The sequence below is a fragment of the Rhopalosiphum maidis genome, chromosome 3 (assembly GCF_003676215.2).
Source record: "Rhopalosiphum maidis isolate BTI-1 chromosome 3, ASM367621v3, whole genome shotgun sequence".
Lineage (NCBI taxonomy): Eukaryota > Metazoa > Arthropoda > Insecta > Hemiptera > Aphididae > Rhopalosiphum > Rhopalosiphum maidis.
In genome coordinates this window covers 42,760,580-42,775,818 of record NC_040879.1, presented here as the reverse complement: position 1 = coordinate 42,775,818, position 15,239 = coordinate 42,760,580, and the positions used below count along the sequence as shown (strand labels likewise).

The 15,239-nt window shown below is 24.1% G+C and overlaps 3 protein-coding genes across 3 annotated transcripts; all 3 read right to left on the bottom strand.

Moving 5' to 3' along the window:
* Positions 1 to 167: 167 nt before the first annotated feature.
* On the bottom strand, positions 168 to 3,079 carry LOC113557221 (leucine-rich repeat-containing protein 69-like). Its single transcript, XM_026962612.2, has 2 exons — positions 2,233 to 3,079; positions 168 to 836 (listed from the first exon to the last, which is right to left on the bottom strand). The coding sequence occupies exons 1-2, from the start codon at positions 2,932 to 2,934 to the stop codon at positions 342 to 344; spliced, it is 1,197 nt and encodes a 398-aa protein (XP_026818413.1). The 5' UTR covers positions 2,935 to 3,079; the 3' UTR covers positions 168 to 341.
* Positions 3,080 to 4,950: 1,871 nt separating this feature from the next.
* On the bottom strand, positions 4,951 to 7,862 carry LOC113557228 (leucine-rich repeat-containing protein 69-like). Its single transcript, XM_026962618.2, has 2 exons — positions 7,016 to 7,862; positions 4,951 to 5,619 (listed from the first exon to the last, which is right to left on the bottom strand). The coding sequence occupies exons 1-2, from the start codon at positions 7,715 to 7,717 to the stop codon at positions 5,125 to 5,127; spliced, it is 1,197 nt and encodes a 398-aa protein (XP_026818419.1). The 5' UTR covers positions 7,718 to 7,862; the 3' UTR covers positions 4,951 to 5,124.
* A 1,874-nt stretch (positions 7,863 to 9,736) lies between these two features.
* Positions 9,737 to 13,877, bottom strand: LOC113557328 (leucine-rich repeat-containing protein 69-like). Its single transcript, XM_026962789.2, has 2 exons — positions 13,042 to 13,877; positions 9,737 to 10,401 (listed from the first exon to the last, which is right to left on the bottom strand). Exons 1-2 carry the CDS (start codon positions 13,741 to 13,743, stop codon positions 9,907 to 9,909), a joined length of 1,197 nt encoding a protein of 398 aa, XP_026818590.1. The 5' UTR covers positions 13,744 to 13,877; the 3' UTR covers positions 9,737 to 9,906.
* Positions 13,878 to 15,239: the final 1,362 nt, after the last annotated feature.

Here is a 15,239-nt window from a genome sequence, read left to right as displayed (position 1 = left end):
TAATATCACAACATGTATAATTATATAAAATCATATAATCTACCATGGTTAATAGAAAAATAAATAATATAAAATAAAAAAGCCACATAAATCAAATTATTATTTTAGACAGTTATAATTAAATCAAATTAAAAAAAAAACATACATTTGTTTATAAACTATATTGTTCAAAATAATAAACTTTTTCGTTGTTTTTATTGTTTATAGTTGTAGTACAATTAATTAATTATTGGTTTCGTGATAAAACAATGAATGATAGCGATAATAGAATATGTAATTTACATTGAACCACCTATTTAATAAATAGTTATACTTATACTTTCATATATATATGGCTTATACTAAACCCGTCTTTTACAATTATTTGGAATACTACAAGACATTAATTGCAATACTATATTATGGAGGTCTTGATCTTTTATTAAACGCATTGCTCTAGGTAAAGAATGTTTATAACTTATTTTACAGTAATCTGGTAGTATCCATTTATTACACACTTTACAACGACCCATTAAATTAAAGTATATCCATAGTGTACGAGGTATATCTTGTCTCTTGAACGGTATACAATTATCCATCAAATTGTATAAAGCCAAATGACTAAGTGATGTTACAGTATTTTCAACATTGTCTTTCTTTACAGTACTTGATACAGCCAAATATCGAAATAGGTGATCATTGTATTGGTTAACTCTACCACGAATTAAGTTACTTGATATGTTCATTTCGTCAAAAATTTTAGCAGAAAAACAACGAGGTAAGTATCTTAAAAAATTGTCGGCAACAAACAAGGCTTTGAGTTTCTTAAGTTCACCAATGAATTGAGGCAAATATGACTAGAAAAAAAACAACAATTTTATTTTAATTATTCATTAGATTAAAACAACGAAGTATTTAAATTTATTTTGTATATAAAATAATGCATGGTTTTTGTATAATAATAATAATAAATAACAAAAAGATTAATTCATTTTTGTCTTTTTAGAATTATAAATCAAGAGCCTGAAATTATATGCATTTGCAAGTGCTTTGAAATGTTCATATAACACTAATTTTAAATACTAAGTTTGATTTTGCATATTTGGAAGATTAATGTATTTAACATCAGATAAATCTATAAATTTACTAATTAACTTTTTAAATTGGAGCTCTATTTGTTTTGTTTTACTAGCTCAAACATAACATAAGTGTCAAATGTGCATTTAGTAGAATTAATCTTGCGTTGTTGTTTTAATGTGAAATCAAATTAACCTACCATCAAAATTAAAGTTGAATATATTATTTGTTTTTATTAAGGGTTTTTTTTAATGTTTTAATTTTTTATAGATATACATACATATATCTCATCATTTTTAAATTGCATTATTTTACATACTTATAACTTGTATAAAAATTGAAATGTCAAAACACGTCAAAATACAAACACAGATAATGTTTGATATTTCACAATTCACTATAGTATTATTGCTAACAATAATAAATTTGTTTTATAGAAAGAAAATTAGTAGTAAACTAACACAACAACATAATCAATACGAAAAAATAAAATAAATACATTTTATTTAAATTTAAAAAAAAATATGAACAGTACATATTATCGTTATTATTATTAATAAAATAATAATGTTATCATTAGTTGAGTTAATATAATATTGCAATTAATGATTTAAATAAAAAATTGTTTTGATTTTAAATAGGTATTTGAGTATTTATTATTGTAAATTAGTCACATTTAAAAGTTCAAAACTGATTTTCCTGATATAATTAATAAACATTTTTTCATTGTCTCACCGCACTTACATTAAATATAAATATAATTTTTATAACTTCATATTCATATCATCATTTTTTCTTTACATCATATAGTATTAATTTTTAAATACATATAATTCCAAGTTCTAGATTAATAATAAAGAGAATAAAGAATAATGCATTTTTAGATTTTTACATTAATTCTCAAAATTAATATTTTTTTTTAAATAATCTTTTCATGTACAATACACAAAAAATTAAGATCACCAAGTATACTACAGTAATAATACTTATTGGATATCGAATGGATGGATGCAACAGTAAAATATGCATTTGAAAATAATATAAAAAATCCTATAACTACCTACTGTTAATCAGTGCATTGGAGAATGAAATAACAGAAGAAAATTATAGTTTATAAAAGTGCATTATAAAAAAGACAATTATTATAGATAAGTAGTAATAAAGTTACTAAATTACCAGTTTATTTTTGGTTGCAGATAAAGTTTGTAGATTTTTTAGGAACATTATTTCAAAAGGCAATCTTTTTATGCCAATCGAATCCATTTTTAAAGTTATTAATGTATCACAAATTACTGTCATGGACGTCCAATTCCAGAAGGTATCTTGATTGATAGGAAGTTTACTTCCTGATATGTCGAGATATTTAAGTTTTAAACGACCAATTTCTATAGGGATCGTTGGCAAATCACATTTTTTCAACGTAAGTGTGGTCAAATGTCGCATGTTTAACACACGGTTATCAAAACGATTAACAGCTACAAACTCGAGAGCCATTAGATCAAAATGATTCACAACGGCTTTTGTAGAAGACATCGACTTGGGCATCTGACGTGTAGCGATGTTCACTTTTTTCCCTTCAACAATTGCCTTAATGTGAGTGTACAACATGTTAACCTCTGTCTTGTTTTTGGAGTCTATCGACAATAAATGTTTGGGCTCTTTGAACTCCAATCCCATCTTCCCTTCAGCAACGAATTTATGGTATATTTTATTCAACATTGCCAAGTTAAAGCATTTATCATGCGGAAACATTATGTTCTTCACGCACAGATAATAGTTATTGTTTATTTTCTTAGTCATCACATACGATATGAGCGGCCGCACGTTCCACTGTGGAACGTTTAAATCTTGCATAGTAATCGAACACCGGATTAACATCGTTATTATAGAAATACAATACGCACGTTCGCGATTAATCAAAAACGAAGTCTTTGACGTCTACATAAAATCCAAGATGGTCTTAAAGCATCTTTTTTCCGATTTCAGTTATCGATATAACAGCATTTCGTGGGAAATAATAGTTATCATGAACCAAGATTAGACTACTATCTCAGTGATAAGTAATCAACAAAGCGGTGGCAGTACTAAACTGAATCAGTTAATCGTGGTTGTTATATTGGTGTTTTATTTTTACGCCCTCCATTCTTATTTCTTATACCGATACGATTATGGAGGTAAAATAAAGTGCCGCTTGATATTATAATTTGAAGGTGGGCTAGCGTCTTACGGTGGAAGGTACAACGCATTAACCACAAATGTACAATTCTCAAGAATATATTAGGTATAAAATATTTTTGACATAAGTAACCAAATAAATTATTTCTACTTCAAGTTACGCTTATACTTATTTAAAATGTTTATATTTATAAACAGCTATTAATATTATTTATTATTGTCAATAGACAAAAGAGTCGTAGGCGAGTAACTTTTCGTTCGGAGTTCTTGCTACACGTAAGACTTACAAATCACAGTAGGTATTGAATAATGTGTTACATTTTTTGTGTAACTATGATGTGACATCAGTAAATTACGTTAATTTTTTTGAATGAATTACTAAATTATTTAATTTCTACAATATAGCTACCTTCTGTCTAATTTTCTGGGCTTAATATTATTTCTGGATTTCATTATTTCAAACTTATTATTGGCAATATATATTTAAAAAAAATAACTTATTAAGTTAATAAGTTAATTGAAAATTTTTAAATAACTATTAACTTAATTGTTAGAAAAAAATTAGATTGACTATAAATTTAAAATTTTTCAAAATGTTTTCTATCAACTTAACTTAGTATTATTAACTTGCCTAGGCTTGTTAAAATTGATATTGACATTTTCAAAATATCCTGATGTATTAAAAAATGAATAGTCTAGTATTTCAAAAGACAAAAAGCATTTAATAAATACATATTTTAAATAATTAATTCATTCATCAAATGTATTACTCATAACTGTTTATAAAACAAAAACCAATATCTTTGTTTAAATTAAAAGAGTTTTTAACAGATTTGACTAAACTCTAAGCTCTCATATAATCTTGTGTATAAAAAAAAACAATTTATAAATTTATAATTATACCAACTTTTTTTATTTTCATCTGTGCAAGAGATTACATTTATTTTATTGCATTATGATACCAAACCAATACACTCCAAGAAGTAAGTTTTTAATATGACCTCATTTATGAAATAAATATTTTTAATAATTAGGAATCTCATATGTCATTAAACAGTAATATATTTAAAAGTAAATACAATTGATATATATTTGTAAACTATAAATAGTTTGGTCTATACAGCAAAATGGTAGGTATCAAACTATAAGTAATACCATTTCACTAATTTTATAAAACTACTTAATTAGTTATGAAAATTATTTACTTTTCAAATTAAAATATTATTTAATTATATATATTTAAAGATAATAAACTAGATTTTATCATATTTTGTATAACACGACACTTAAATTAAAAATGCATTGTATATTTACAGTCATTATTTGATTACACACAAAATCTTTCTATCCTCTATCAAAACTAGCACAAATATCAATAATATAATATTATATAATACATTTTTAATCTTTTTAATATTATTAAAGAATATAAATAACAATTATTATCATCTTAAATTATAATAAGAAAAATATTTTACAAATATTTTTGTACAAAAATCTAAAAAATATCTTATAAGAAACATCATACTTTTTATACAATAAAAGACTATTTTAATATCACAACATGTATAATTATATAAAATCATATAATCTACCATGGTTAATAGAAAAATAAATAATATAAAATAAAAAAGCCACATAAATCAAATTATTATTTTAGACAGTTATAATTAAATCAAATTAAAAAAAAAACATACATTTGTTTATAAACTATATTGTTCAAAATAATAAACTTTTTCGTTGTTTTTATTGTTTATAGTTGTAGTACAATTAATTAATTATTGGTTTCGTGATAAAACAATGAATGATAGCGATAATAGAATATGTAATTTACATTGAACCACCTATTTAATAAATAGTTATACTTATACTTTCATATATATATGGCTTATACTAAACCCGTCTTTTACAATTATTTGGAATACTACAAGACATTAATTGCAATACTATATTATGGAGGTCTTGATCTTTTATTAAACGCATTGCTCTAGGTAAAGAATGTTTATAACTTATTTTACAGTAATCTGGTAGTATCCATTTATTACACACTTTACAACGACCCATTAAATTAAAGTATATCCATAGTGTACGAGGTATATCTTGTCTCTTGAACGGTATACAATTATCCATCAAATTGTATAAAGCCAAATGACTAAGTGATGTTACAGTATTTTCAACATTGTCTTTCTTTACAGTACTTGATACAGCCAAATATCGAAATAGGTGATCATTGTATTGGTTAACTCTACCACGAATTAAGTTACTTGATATGTTCATTTCGTCAAAAATTTTAGCAGAAAAACAACGAGGTAAGTATCTTAAAAAATTGTCGGCAACAAACAAGGCTTTGAGTTTCTTAAGTTCACCAATGAATTGAGGCAAATATGACTAGAAAAAAAACAACAATTTTATTTTAATTATTCATTAGATTAAAACAACGAAGTATTTAAATTTATTTTGTATATAAAATAATGCATGGTTTTTGTATAATAATAATAATAAATAACAAAAAGATTAATTCATTTTTGTCTTTTTAGAATTATAAATCAAGAGCCTGAAATTATATGCATTTGCAAGTGCTTTGAAATGTTCATATAACACTAATTTTAAATACTAAGTTTGATTTTGCATATTTGGAAGATTAATGTATTTAACATCAGATAAATCTATAAATTTACTAATTAACTTTTTAAATTGGAGCTCTATTTGTTTTGTTTTACTAGCTCAAACATAACATAAGTGTCAAATGTGCATTTAGTAGAATTAATCTTGCGTTGTTGTTTTAATGTGAAATCAAATTAACCTACCATCAAAATTAAAGTTGAATATATTATTTGTTTTTATTAAGGGTTTTTTTTAATGTTTTAATTTTTTATAGATATACATACATATATCTCATCATTTTTAAATTGCATTATTTTACATACTTATAACTTGTATAAAAATTGAAATGTCAAAACACGTCAAAATACAAACACAGATAATGTTTGATATTTCACAATTCACTATAGTATTATTGCTAACAATAATAAATTTGTTTTATAGAAAGAAAATTAGTAGTAAACTAACACAACAACATAATCAATACGAAAAAATAAAATAAATACATTTTATTTAAATTTAAAAAAAAATATGAACAGTACATATTATCGTTATTATTATTAATAAAATAATAATGTTATCATTAGTTGAGTTAATATAATATTGCAATTAATGATTTAAATAAAAAATTGTTTTGATTTTAAATAGGTATTTGAGTATTTATTATTGTAAATTAGTCACATTTAAAAGTTCAAAACTGATTTTCCTGATATAATTAATAAACATTTTTTCATTGTCTCACCGCACTTACATTAAATATAAATATAATTTTTATAACTTCATATTCATATCATCATTTTTTCTTTACATCATATAGTATTAATTTTTAAATACATATAATTCCAAGTTCTAGATTAATAATAAAGAGAATAAAGAATAATGCATTTTTAGATTTTTACATTAATTCTCAAAATTAATATTTTTTTTTAAATAATCTTTTCATGTACAATACACAAAAAATTAAGATCACCAAGTATACTACAGTAATAATACTTATTGGATATCGAATGGATGGATGCAACAGTAAAATATGCATTTGAAAATAATATAAAAAATCCTATAACTACCTACTGTTAATCAGTGCATTGGAGAATGAAATAACAGAAGAAAATTATAGTTTATAAAAGTGCATTATAAAAAAGACAATTATTATAGATAAGTAGTAATAAAGTTACTAAATTACCAGTTTATTTTTGGTTGCAGATAAAGTTTGTAGATTTTTTAGGAACATTATTTCAAAAGGCAATCTTTTTATGCCAATCGAATCCATTTTTAAAGTTATTAATGTATCACAAATTACTGTCATGGACGTCCAATTCCAGAAGGTATCTTGATTGATAGGAAGTTTACTTCCTGATATGTCGAGATATTTAAGTTTTAAACGACCAATTTCTATAGGGATCGTTGGCAAATCACATTTTTTCAACGTAAGTGTGGTCAAATGTCGCATGTTTAACACACGGTTATCAAAACGATTAACAGCTACAAACTCGAGAGCCATTAGATCAAAATGATTCACAACGGCTTTTGTAGAAGACATCGACTTGGGCATCTGACGTGTAGCGATGTTCACTTTTTTCCCTTCAACAATTGCCTTAATGTGAGTGTACAACATGTTAACCTCTGTCTTGTTTTTGGAGTCTATCGACAATAAATGTTTGGGCTCTTTGAACTCCAATCCCATCTTCCCTTCAGCAACGAATTTATGGTATATTTTATTCAACATTGCCAAGTTAAAGCATTTATCATGCGGAAACATTATGTTCTTCACGCACAGATAATAGTTATTGTTTATTTTCTTAGTCATCACATACGATATGAGCGGCCGCACGTTCCACTGTGGAACGTTTAAATCTTGCATAGTAATCGAACACCGGATTAACATCGTTATTATAGAAATACAATACGCACGTTCGCGATTAATCAAAAACGAAGTCTTTGACGTCTACATAAAATCCAAGATGGTCTTAAAGCATCTTTTTTCCGATTTCAGTTATCGATATAACAGCATTTCGTGGGAAATAATAGTTATCATGAACCAAGATTAGACTACTATCTCAGTGATAAGTAATCAACAAAGCGGTGGCAGTACTAAACTGAATCAGTTAATCGTGGTTGTTATATTGGTGTTTTATTTTTACGCCCTCCATTCTTATTTCTTATACCGATACGATTATGGAGGTAAAATAAAGTGCCGCTTGATATTATAATTTGAAGGTGGGCTAGCGTCTTACGGTGGAAGGTACAACGCATTAACCACAAATGTACAATTCTCAAGAATATATTAGGTATAAAATATTTTTGACATAAGTAACCAAATAAATTATTTCTACTTCAAGTTACGCTTATACTTATTTAAAATGTTTATATTTATAAACAGCTATTAATATTATTTATTATTGTCAATAGACAAAAGAGTCGTAGGCGAGTAACTTTTCGTTCGGAGTTCTTGCTACACGTAAGACTTACAAATCACAGTAGGTATTGAATAATGTGTTACATTTTTTGTGTAACTATGATGTGACATCAGTAAATTACGTTAATTTTTTTGAATGAATTACTAAATTATTTAATTTCTACAATATAGCTACCTTCTGTCTAATTTTCTGGGCTTAATATTATTTCTGGATTTCATTATTTCAAACTTATTATTGGCAATATATATTTAAAAAAAATAACTTATTAAGTTAATAAGTTAATTGAAAATTTTTAAATAACTATTAACTTAATTGTTAGAAAAAAATTAGATTGACTATAAATTTAAAATTTTTCAAAATGTTTTCTATCAACTTAACTTAGTATTATTAACTTGCCTAGGCTTGTTAAAATTGATATTGACATTTTCAAAATATCCTGATGTATTAAAAAATGAATAGTCTAGTATTTCAAAAGACAAAAAGCATTTAATAAATACATATTTTAAATAATTAATTCATTCATCAAATGTATTACTCATAACTGTTTATAAAACAAAAACCAATATCTTTGTTTAAATTAAAAGAGTTTTTAACAGATTTGACTAAACTCTAAGCTCTCATATAATCTTGTGTATAAAAAAAAACAATTTATAAATTTATAATTATACCAACTTTTTTTATTTTCATCTGTGCAAGAGATTACATTTATTTTATTGCATTATGATACCAAACCAATACACTCCAAGAAGTAAGTTTTTAATATGACCTCATTTATGAAATAAATATTTTTAATAATTAGGAATCTCATATGTCATTAAACAGTAATATATTTAAAAGTAAATACAATTGATATATATTTGTAAACTATAAATAGTTTGGTCTATACAGCAAAATGGTAGGTATCAAACTATAAGTAATACCATTTCACTAATTTTATAAAACTACTTAATTAGTTATGAAAATTATTTACTTTTCAAATTAAAATATTATTTAATTATATATATTTAAAGATAATAAACTAGATTTTATCATATTTTGTATAACACGACACTTAAATTAAAAATGCATTGTATATTTACAGTCATTATTTGATTACACACAAAATCTTTCTATCCTCTATCAAAACTAGCACAAATATCAATAATATAATATTATATAATACATTTTTAATCTTTTTAATATTATTAAAGAATATAAATAACAATTATTATCATCTTAAATTATAATAAGAAAAATATTTTACAAATATTTTTGTACAAAAATCTAAAAAATATCTTATAAGAAACATCATACTTTTTATACAATAAAAGACTATTTTAATATCACAACATGTATAATTATATAAAATCATATAATCTACCATGGTTAATAGAAAAATAAATAATATAAAATAAAAAAGCCACATAAATCAAATTATTATTTTAGACAGTTATAATTAAATCAAATTAAAAAAAAACATACATTTGTTTATAAACTATATTGTTCAAAATAATAAACTTTTTCGTTGTTTTTATTGTTTATAGTTGTAGTACAATTAATTAATTATTGGTTTCGTGATAAAACAATGAATGATAGCGATAATAGAATATGTAATTTACATTGAACCACCTATTTAATAAATAGTTATACTTATACTTTCATATATATATGGCTTATACTAAACCCGTCTTTTACAATTATTTGGAATACTACAAGACATTAATTGCAATACTATATTATGGAGGTCTTGATCTTTTATTAAACGCATTGCTCTAGGTAAAGAATGTTTATAACTTATTTTACAGTAATCTGGTAGTATCCATTTATTACACACTTTACAACGACCCATTAAATTAAAGTATATCCATAGTGTACGAGGTATATCTTGTCTCTTGAACGGTATACAATTATCCATCAAATTGTATAAAGCCAAATGACTAAGTGATGTTACAGTATTTTCAACATTGTCTTTCTTTACAGTACTTGATACAGCCAAATATCGAAATAGGTGATCATTGTATTGGTTAACTCTACCACGAATTAAGTTACTTGATATGTTCATTTCGTCAAAAATTTTAGCAGAAAAACAACGAGGTAAGTATCTTAAAAAATTGTCGGCAACAAACAAGGCTTTGAGTTTCTTAAGTTCACCAATGAATTGAGGCAAATATGACTAGAAAAAAAACAACAATTTTATTTTAATTATTCATTAGATTAAAACAACGAAGTATTTAAATTTATTTTGTATATAAATAATGCATGGTTTTTGTATAATAATAATAATAAATAACAAAAAGATTAATTCATTTTTGTCTTTTAGAATTATAAATCAAGAGCCTGAAATTATATGCATTTGCAAGTGCTTTGAAATGTTCATATAACACTAATTTTAAATACTAAGTTTGATTTTGCATATTGGAAGATTAATGTATTTAACATCAGATAAATCTATAAATTACTAATTAACTTTTTAAATTGGAGCTCTATTTGTTTTGTTTTACTAGCTCAAACATAACATAAGTGTCAAATGTGCATTTAGTAGAATTAATCTTGCGTTGTTGTTTTAATGTGAAATCAAATTAACCTACCATCAAAATTAAAGTTGAATATATTATTTGTTTTTATTAAGGTTTTTTTAAGTTTTAATTTTTATAGATATACATACATTATCTCATCATTTTTAAATTGCATTATTTTACATACTTATAACTTGTATAAAAATTGAAATGTCAAAACACGTCAAAATACAAACACAGATAATGTTTGATATTTCACAATTCACTATAGTATTATTGCTAACATAATAAAATTTGTTTTATAGAAAGAAAATTAGTAGTAAACTAACACAACAACATAATCAATACGAAAAAATAAAATAAATACATTTTATTTAAATTTAAAAAAAATATGAACAGTACATATTATCGTTATTATTATTAATAAAATATAATGTTATCATTAGTTGAGTTAATATAATATTGCAATTAATGATTTAAATAAAAAATTGTTTTGATTTTAAATAGGTATTTGAGTATTTATTATTGTAAATTAGTCACATTTAAAAGTTCAAAACTGATTTTCCTGATATAATAATAAACATTTTTTCATTGTCTCAACGCACTTACATTAAATATAATATAATTTTTATAACTTCATATTCATATCATCATTTTTCTTTACATCATATAGTATTAATTTTTAAATACATATAATTCCAAGTTCTAGATTAATAATAAAGAGAATAAAGAATAATGCATTTTTAGATTTTTTACATTAATTCTCAAAATTAATATTTTTTTTTAAATAATCTTTTCATGTACAATACACAAAAAATTAAGATCACCAAGTATACACAGTAATAATACTTATGGATATCGATGGATGGATTATGCTGCAACAGTAAAATATGCATTTGAAAATAATATAAAAAATCCTATAACTACCTACTGTTAATCAGTGCATTGGAGAAGAAATAACAGAAGAAAAAAAATTATAGTTATAAAATTGCTTAGGTAAAGAATGTTTATAATTATTTTACAGTAAGTTGGTAGTATACATTATTACCACTTTACAACGACCCATAATTAAAGTATATCCATAGTGTAGGAGGTATTCTTGTCTCTTGAATTGTATACAATTATCCATCAAATTATTATAAAGCCAAATTACTAAGTGATGTTACAGTATTTTCAACAGGTGTCTTTTTTACAGTTACTTGATACAGCCAAATATCGAAATTAGGTGATCATTCTATTGGTTTTGTTACCACGAATTAATTACTTGAATGTTCATTTCGTCAAAAAATTTAGCAGTGTAAAACACGGTTATCTTAAAAAATTATCGGTAACAAACAAGGCTTTGAGATCTTAAGTTCACAACGAATTGTAGGAAATATCGACTTGAAGTTAAAACAATTTTATTTTAATTATTCATTAATTAAAACAACATAGTTATTTAAATTTTTTAGTCATATACAATAAAGCATTTAGTAAAATTAATCTTGCGTTCGTTGATTTATGTATATCAAATTAACAATACCATCAAAATTAAAGTTGAAGTACTATTTGTTCTACATTAATAGTTTTTTTTAATGTTTTAATTTTTTATACGATATAGATACGATATAACATCATTTTTAAATTGCATTATTTTACATACTTATAATTTGTATAAAAATTGAAATGTCAAAACACGTCAAAATACAAACACAGATAATGTTTGATATTTCACAATTCACTATAGTATTATTGCTAACAATAATAGATTTGTTTTATAGAAAGAAAATTCTACATGTTAGAGAAAGAAAATTAATAGTAAATTAACACAACAACCTAATCAATACGAAAAAATAAAATAAATACATTTTATTTAAATTAAAAAAAAAATATGAACAGTAAATAATATCGTTATTATTATTAATAAAATAATAATGTTATCATTAGTTGAGTTAATATAATATTGCAATTAATGATTTAAATCAAAAATTGTTTTAAAATAGGTATTTGAGTACTTATTATTGTAAATTAGTCACATTTCTCAAAATTAATATTTTTTTTAAATAATCTTTTCATATACAATACACAAAAAATTAAGATCCCCAAGTATACTACAGTAATAATACTTATTGGATATCGAATGGATAGATGCAACAGTAAAATATGCATTTGAAAATAATATAAAAAATCCTATAACTACTATTACTGTTAATCAGTGCATTGGAGAATGAAATAACAGAAGAAAATTATAGTTTATAAAAGTGCATTATAAAAAAGACAATTATTAGAGATAAGTAGTAATAAAGTTACTAAATTACCAGTTTATTTTTGGTTGCAGATAAAGTTTGTAGATTTTTTAGGAACATTATTTCAAAAGGCAATCTTTTTATGCCAATCGAATCCATTTTTAAAGTTATTAATGTATCACAAATTACTGTCATGGACGTCCAATTCCAGAAGGTATCTTGATTGATAGGAAGTTTACTTCCTGATATGTCGAGATATTTAAGTTTTAAACGACCAATTTCTATAGGGATCGTTGGCAAATCACATTTTTCCAACGTAAGTGTGGTCAAATGTCGCATGTTTAACACACGGTTATCAAAACGATTAACAGCTACAAACTCGAGAGCCATTAGATCAAAATGATTCACAACGGCTTTTGTAGAAGACATCGACTTGGGCATCTGACGTGTAGCGATGTTCACTTTTTTCCCTTCAACAATTGCCTTAATGTGAGTGTACAACATGTTAACCTCTGTCTTGTTTTTGGAGTCTATCGACAATAAATGTTTGGGCTCTTTGAACTCCAATCCCATCTTCCCTTCAGCAACGAATTTATGGTATATTTTATTCAACATTGCCAAGTTAAAGCATTTATCATGCGGAAACATTATGTTCTTCACGCACAGATAATAGTTATTGTTTATTTTCTTAGTCATCACATACGATATGAGCGGCCGCACGTTCCACTGTGGAACGTTTAAATCTTGCATAGTAATCGAACACCGGATTAACATTGTTATTATAGAAATACAATACGCACGTTCGCGATTAATCAAAAACGAAGTCTTTGACGTCTACATAAAATCCAAGATGGTCTTAAAGCATCTTTTTTCCGATTTCAGTTATCGATATAACAGCATTTTGTGGGAAATAATAGTTATCATGAACCAAGATTAGACTACTATCTCAGTGATAAGTAATCAACAAAGCGGTGGCAGTACTAAACTGAATCAGTTAATCGTGGTTGTTACATTGGTGTAAATCAAATTATTATTTTAGACAATTAAATCAAATTAAAAAAACAAACAAACAGTTATTTATAAACTATATTGTTTAAAATAATAAATTTTCATTGTTTTATTTGTATATAGTTGTAGTACAATTAATTAATGATTGGTTTCATGATAAAACAATAAATAATAGCGATGATCAAATATGTAATTTATTTTTGACCTCTTAATTAATAAATTGTTATACCTACAGTTTCATATATATATATATATATATATATATATATATATATAATTATGGCTTATAAGAAACCTGCGTTTTACCATTGTTTGGAATACTACAAGACATTGATTGCAATGGTATACTATGGAGGTCTTGATCTTTTATTAAACGTATTGGCATAGGTAAAGAATATTTATAACTTATTTGACTGTAATTTGGTAGTATCTACCATTGTAATGTGTGTACGAGAACACACATTACAACGACTATTTTTAATGAAAATCAAGACAAATAATTGACTATTTAATATTATTCAATACATTTTTTAAATATTACCTATTAAAGGATTTAGTTATAAATTTTTTCATCTTAAATTATAATAAGAAAAATATTTGTAAAATATTTTTGTATAAAAATTTAAAAAACATATTGTATGGAGAATCATATTTTTTGTACAATCCAAATTTGCTAATTTTATTTTATTGTCACAACGTGTATTTTATTAATATATGATCAAAAAATCTACTTAATACTAAATATACAAAGGTGAGCGGATCAAATTGTTATCACTGTTACAATTAATACAAATAAAAAACAAAAAATTAACATTTATTTATTAATTATTGTTCAAAATAATAAACTTTTTCATTTTATTATTTATTTATAGTTTTAGTACATTGAGTAAATTATTGGTTTCATGAAAAAACAATGTTTGATAGTGATAATTGAATATGTAATTAACTTATATGACCGCTTAATTATTATACCAATAGTTTAAATATACTTATTCTTACTTTTTATAGTAATCAAATAAACTTGCCATCGATATTCTATAATTCACAGCAAACATTCTTACCATGTCCAATGCTTGCTGAATATCACTAGGTGGTAGCAATGGTAATGCAAATAGCATCCTTAGGAGTTTTAAAAGCAAATTCATTTGTATCAATTAATCTTAAAAACCTTCTTTTTCTCATATTTCGCCAAACTGCCTTTAAATGGTTTTTTTTTTTTTAATTAGTAAACTAGGTTAAGTAAGTTTTTTTTGTCTTTAGTA

Coding starts and splice junctions, on each gene's coding strand:
- LOC113557328 (XM_026962789.2), bottom strand. CDS start 13,743: ATGTTAATCCGGTGTTCGATTACTATGCAAGATTTAAACGTTCCACAG. Junction 10,402..13,041: donor CTGCAACCAAAAATAAACTG/GTAATTTAGTAA, acceptor TTTTTTTTCTAG/TCATATTTGCCTCAATTCAT.
- LOC113557228 (XM_026962618.2), bottom strand. CDS start 7,717: ATGTTAATCCGGTGTTCGATTACTATGCAAGATTTAAACGTTCCACAG. Junction 5,620..7,015: donor CTGCAACCAAAAATAAACTG/GTAATTTAGTAA, acceptor TTTTTTTTCTAG/TCATATTTGCCTCAATTCAT.
- LOC113557221 (XM_026962612.2), bottom strand. CDS start 2,934: ATGTTAATCCGGTGTTCGATTACTATGCAAGATTTAAACGTTCCACAG. Junction 837..2,232: donor CTGCAACCAAAAATAAACTG/GTAATTTAGTAA, acceptor TTTTTTTTCTAG/TCATATTTGCCTCAATTCAT.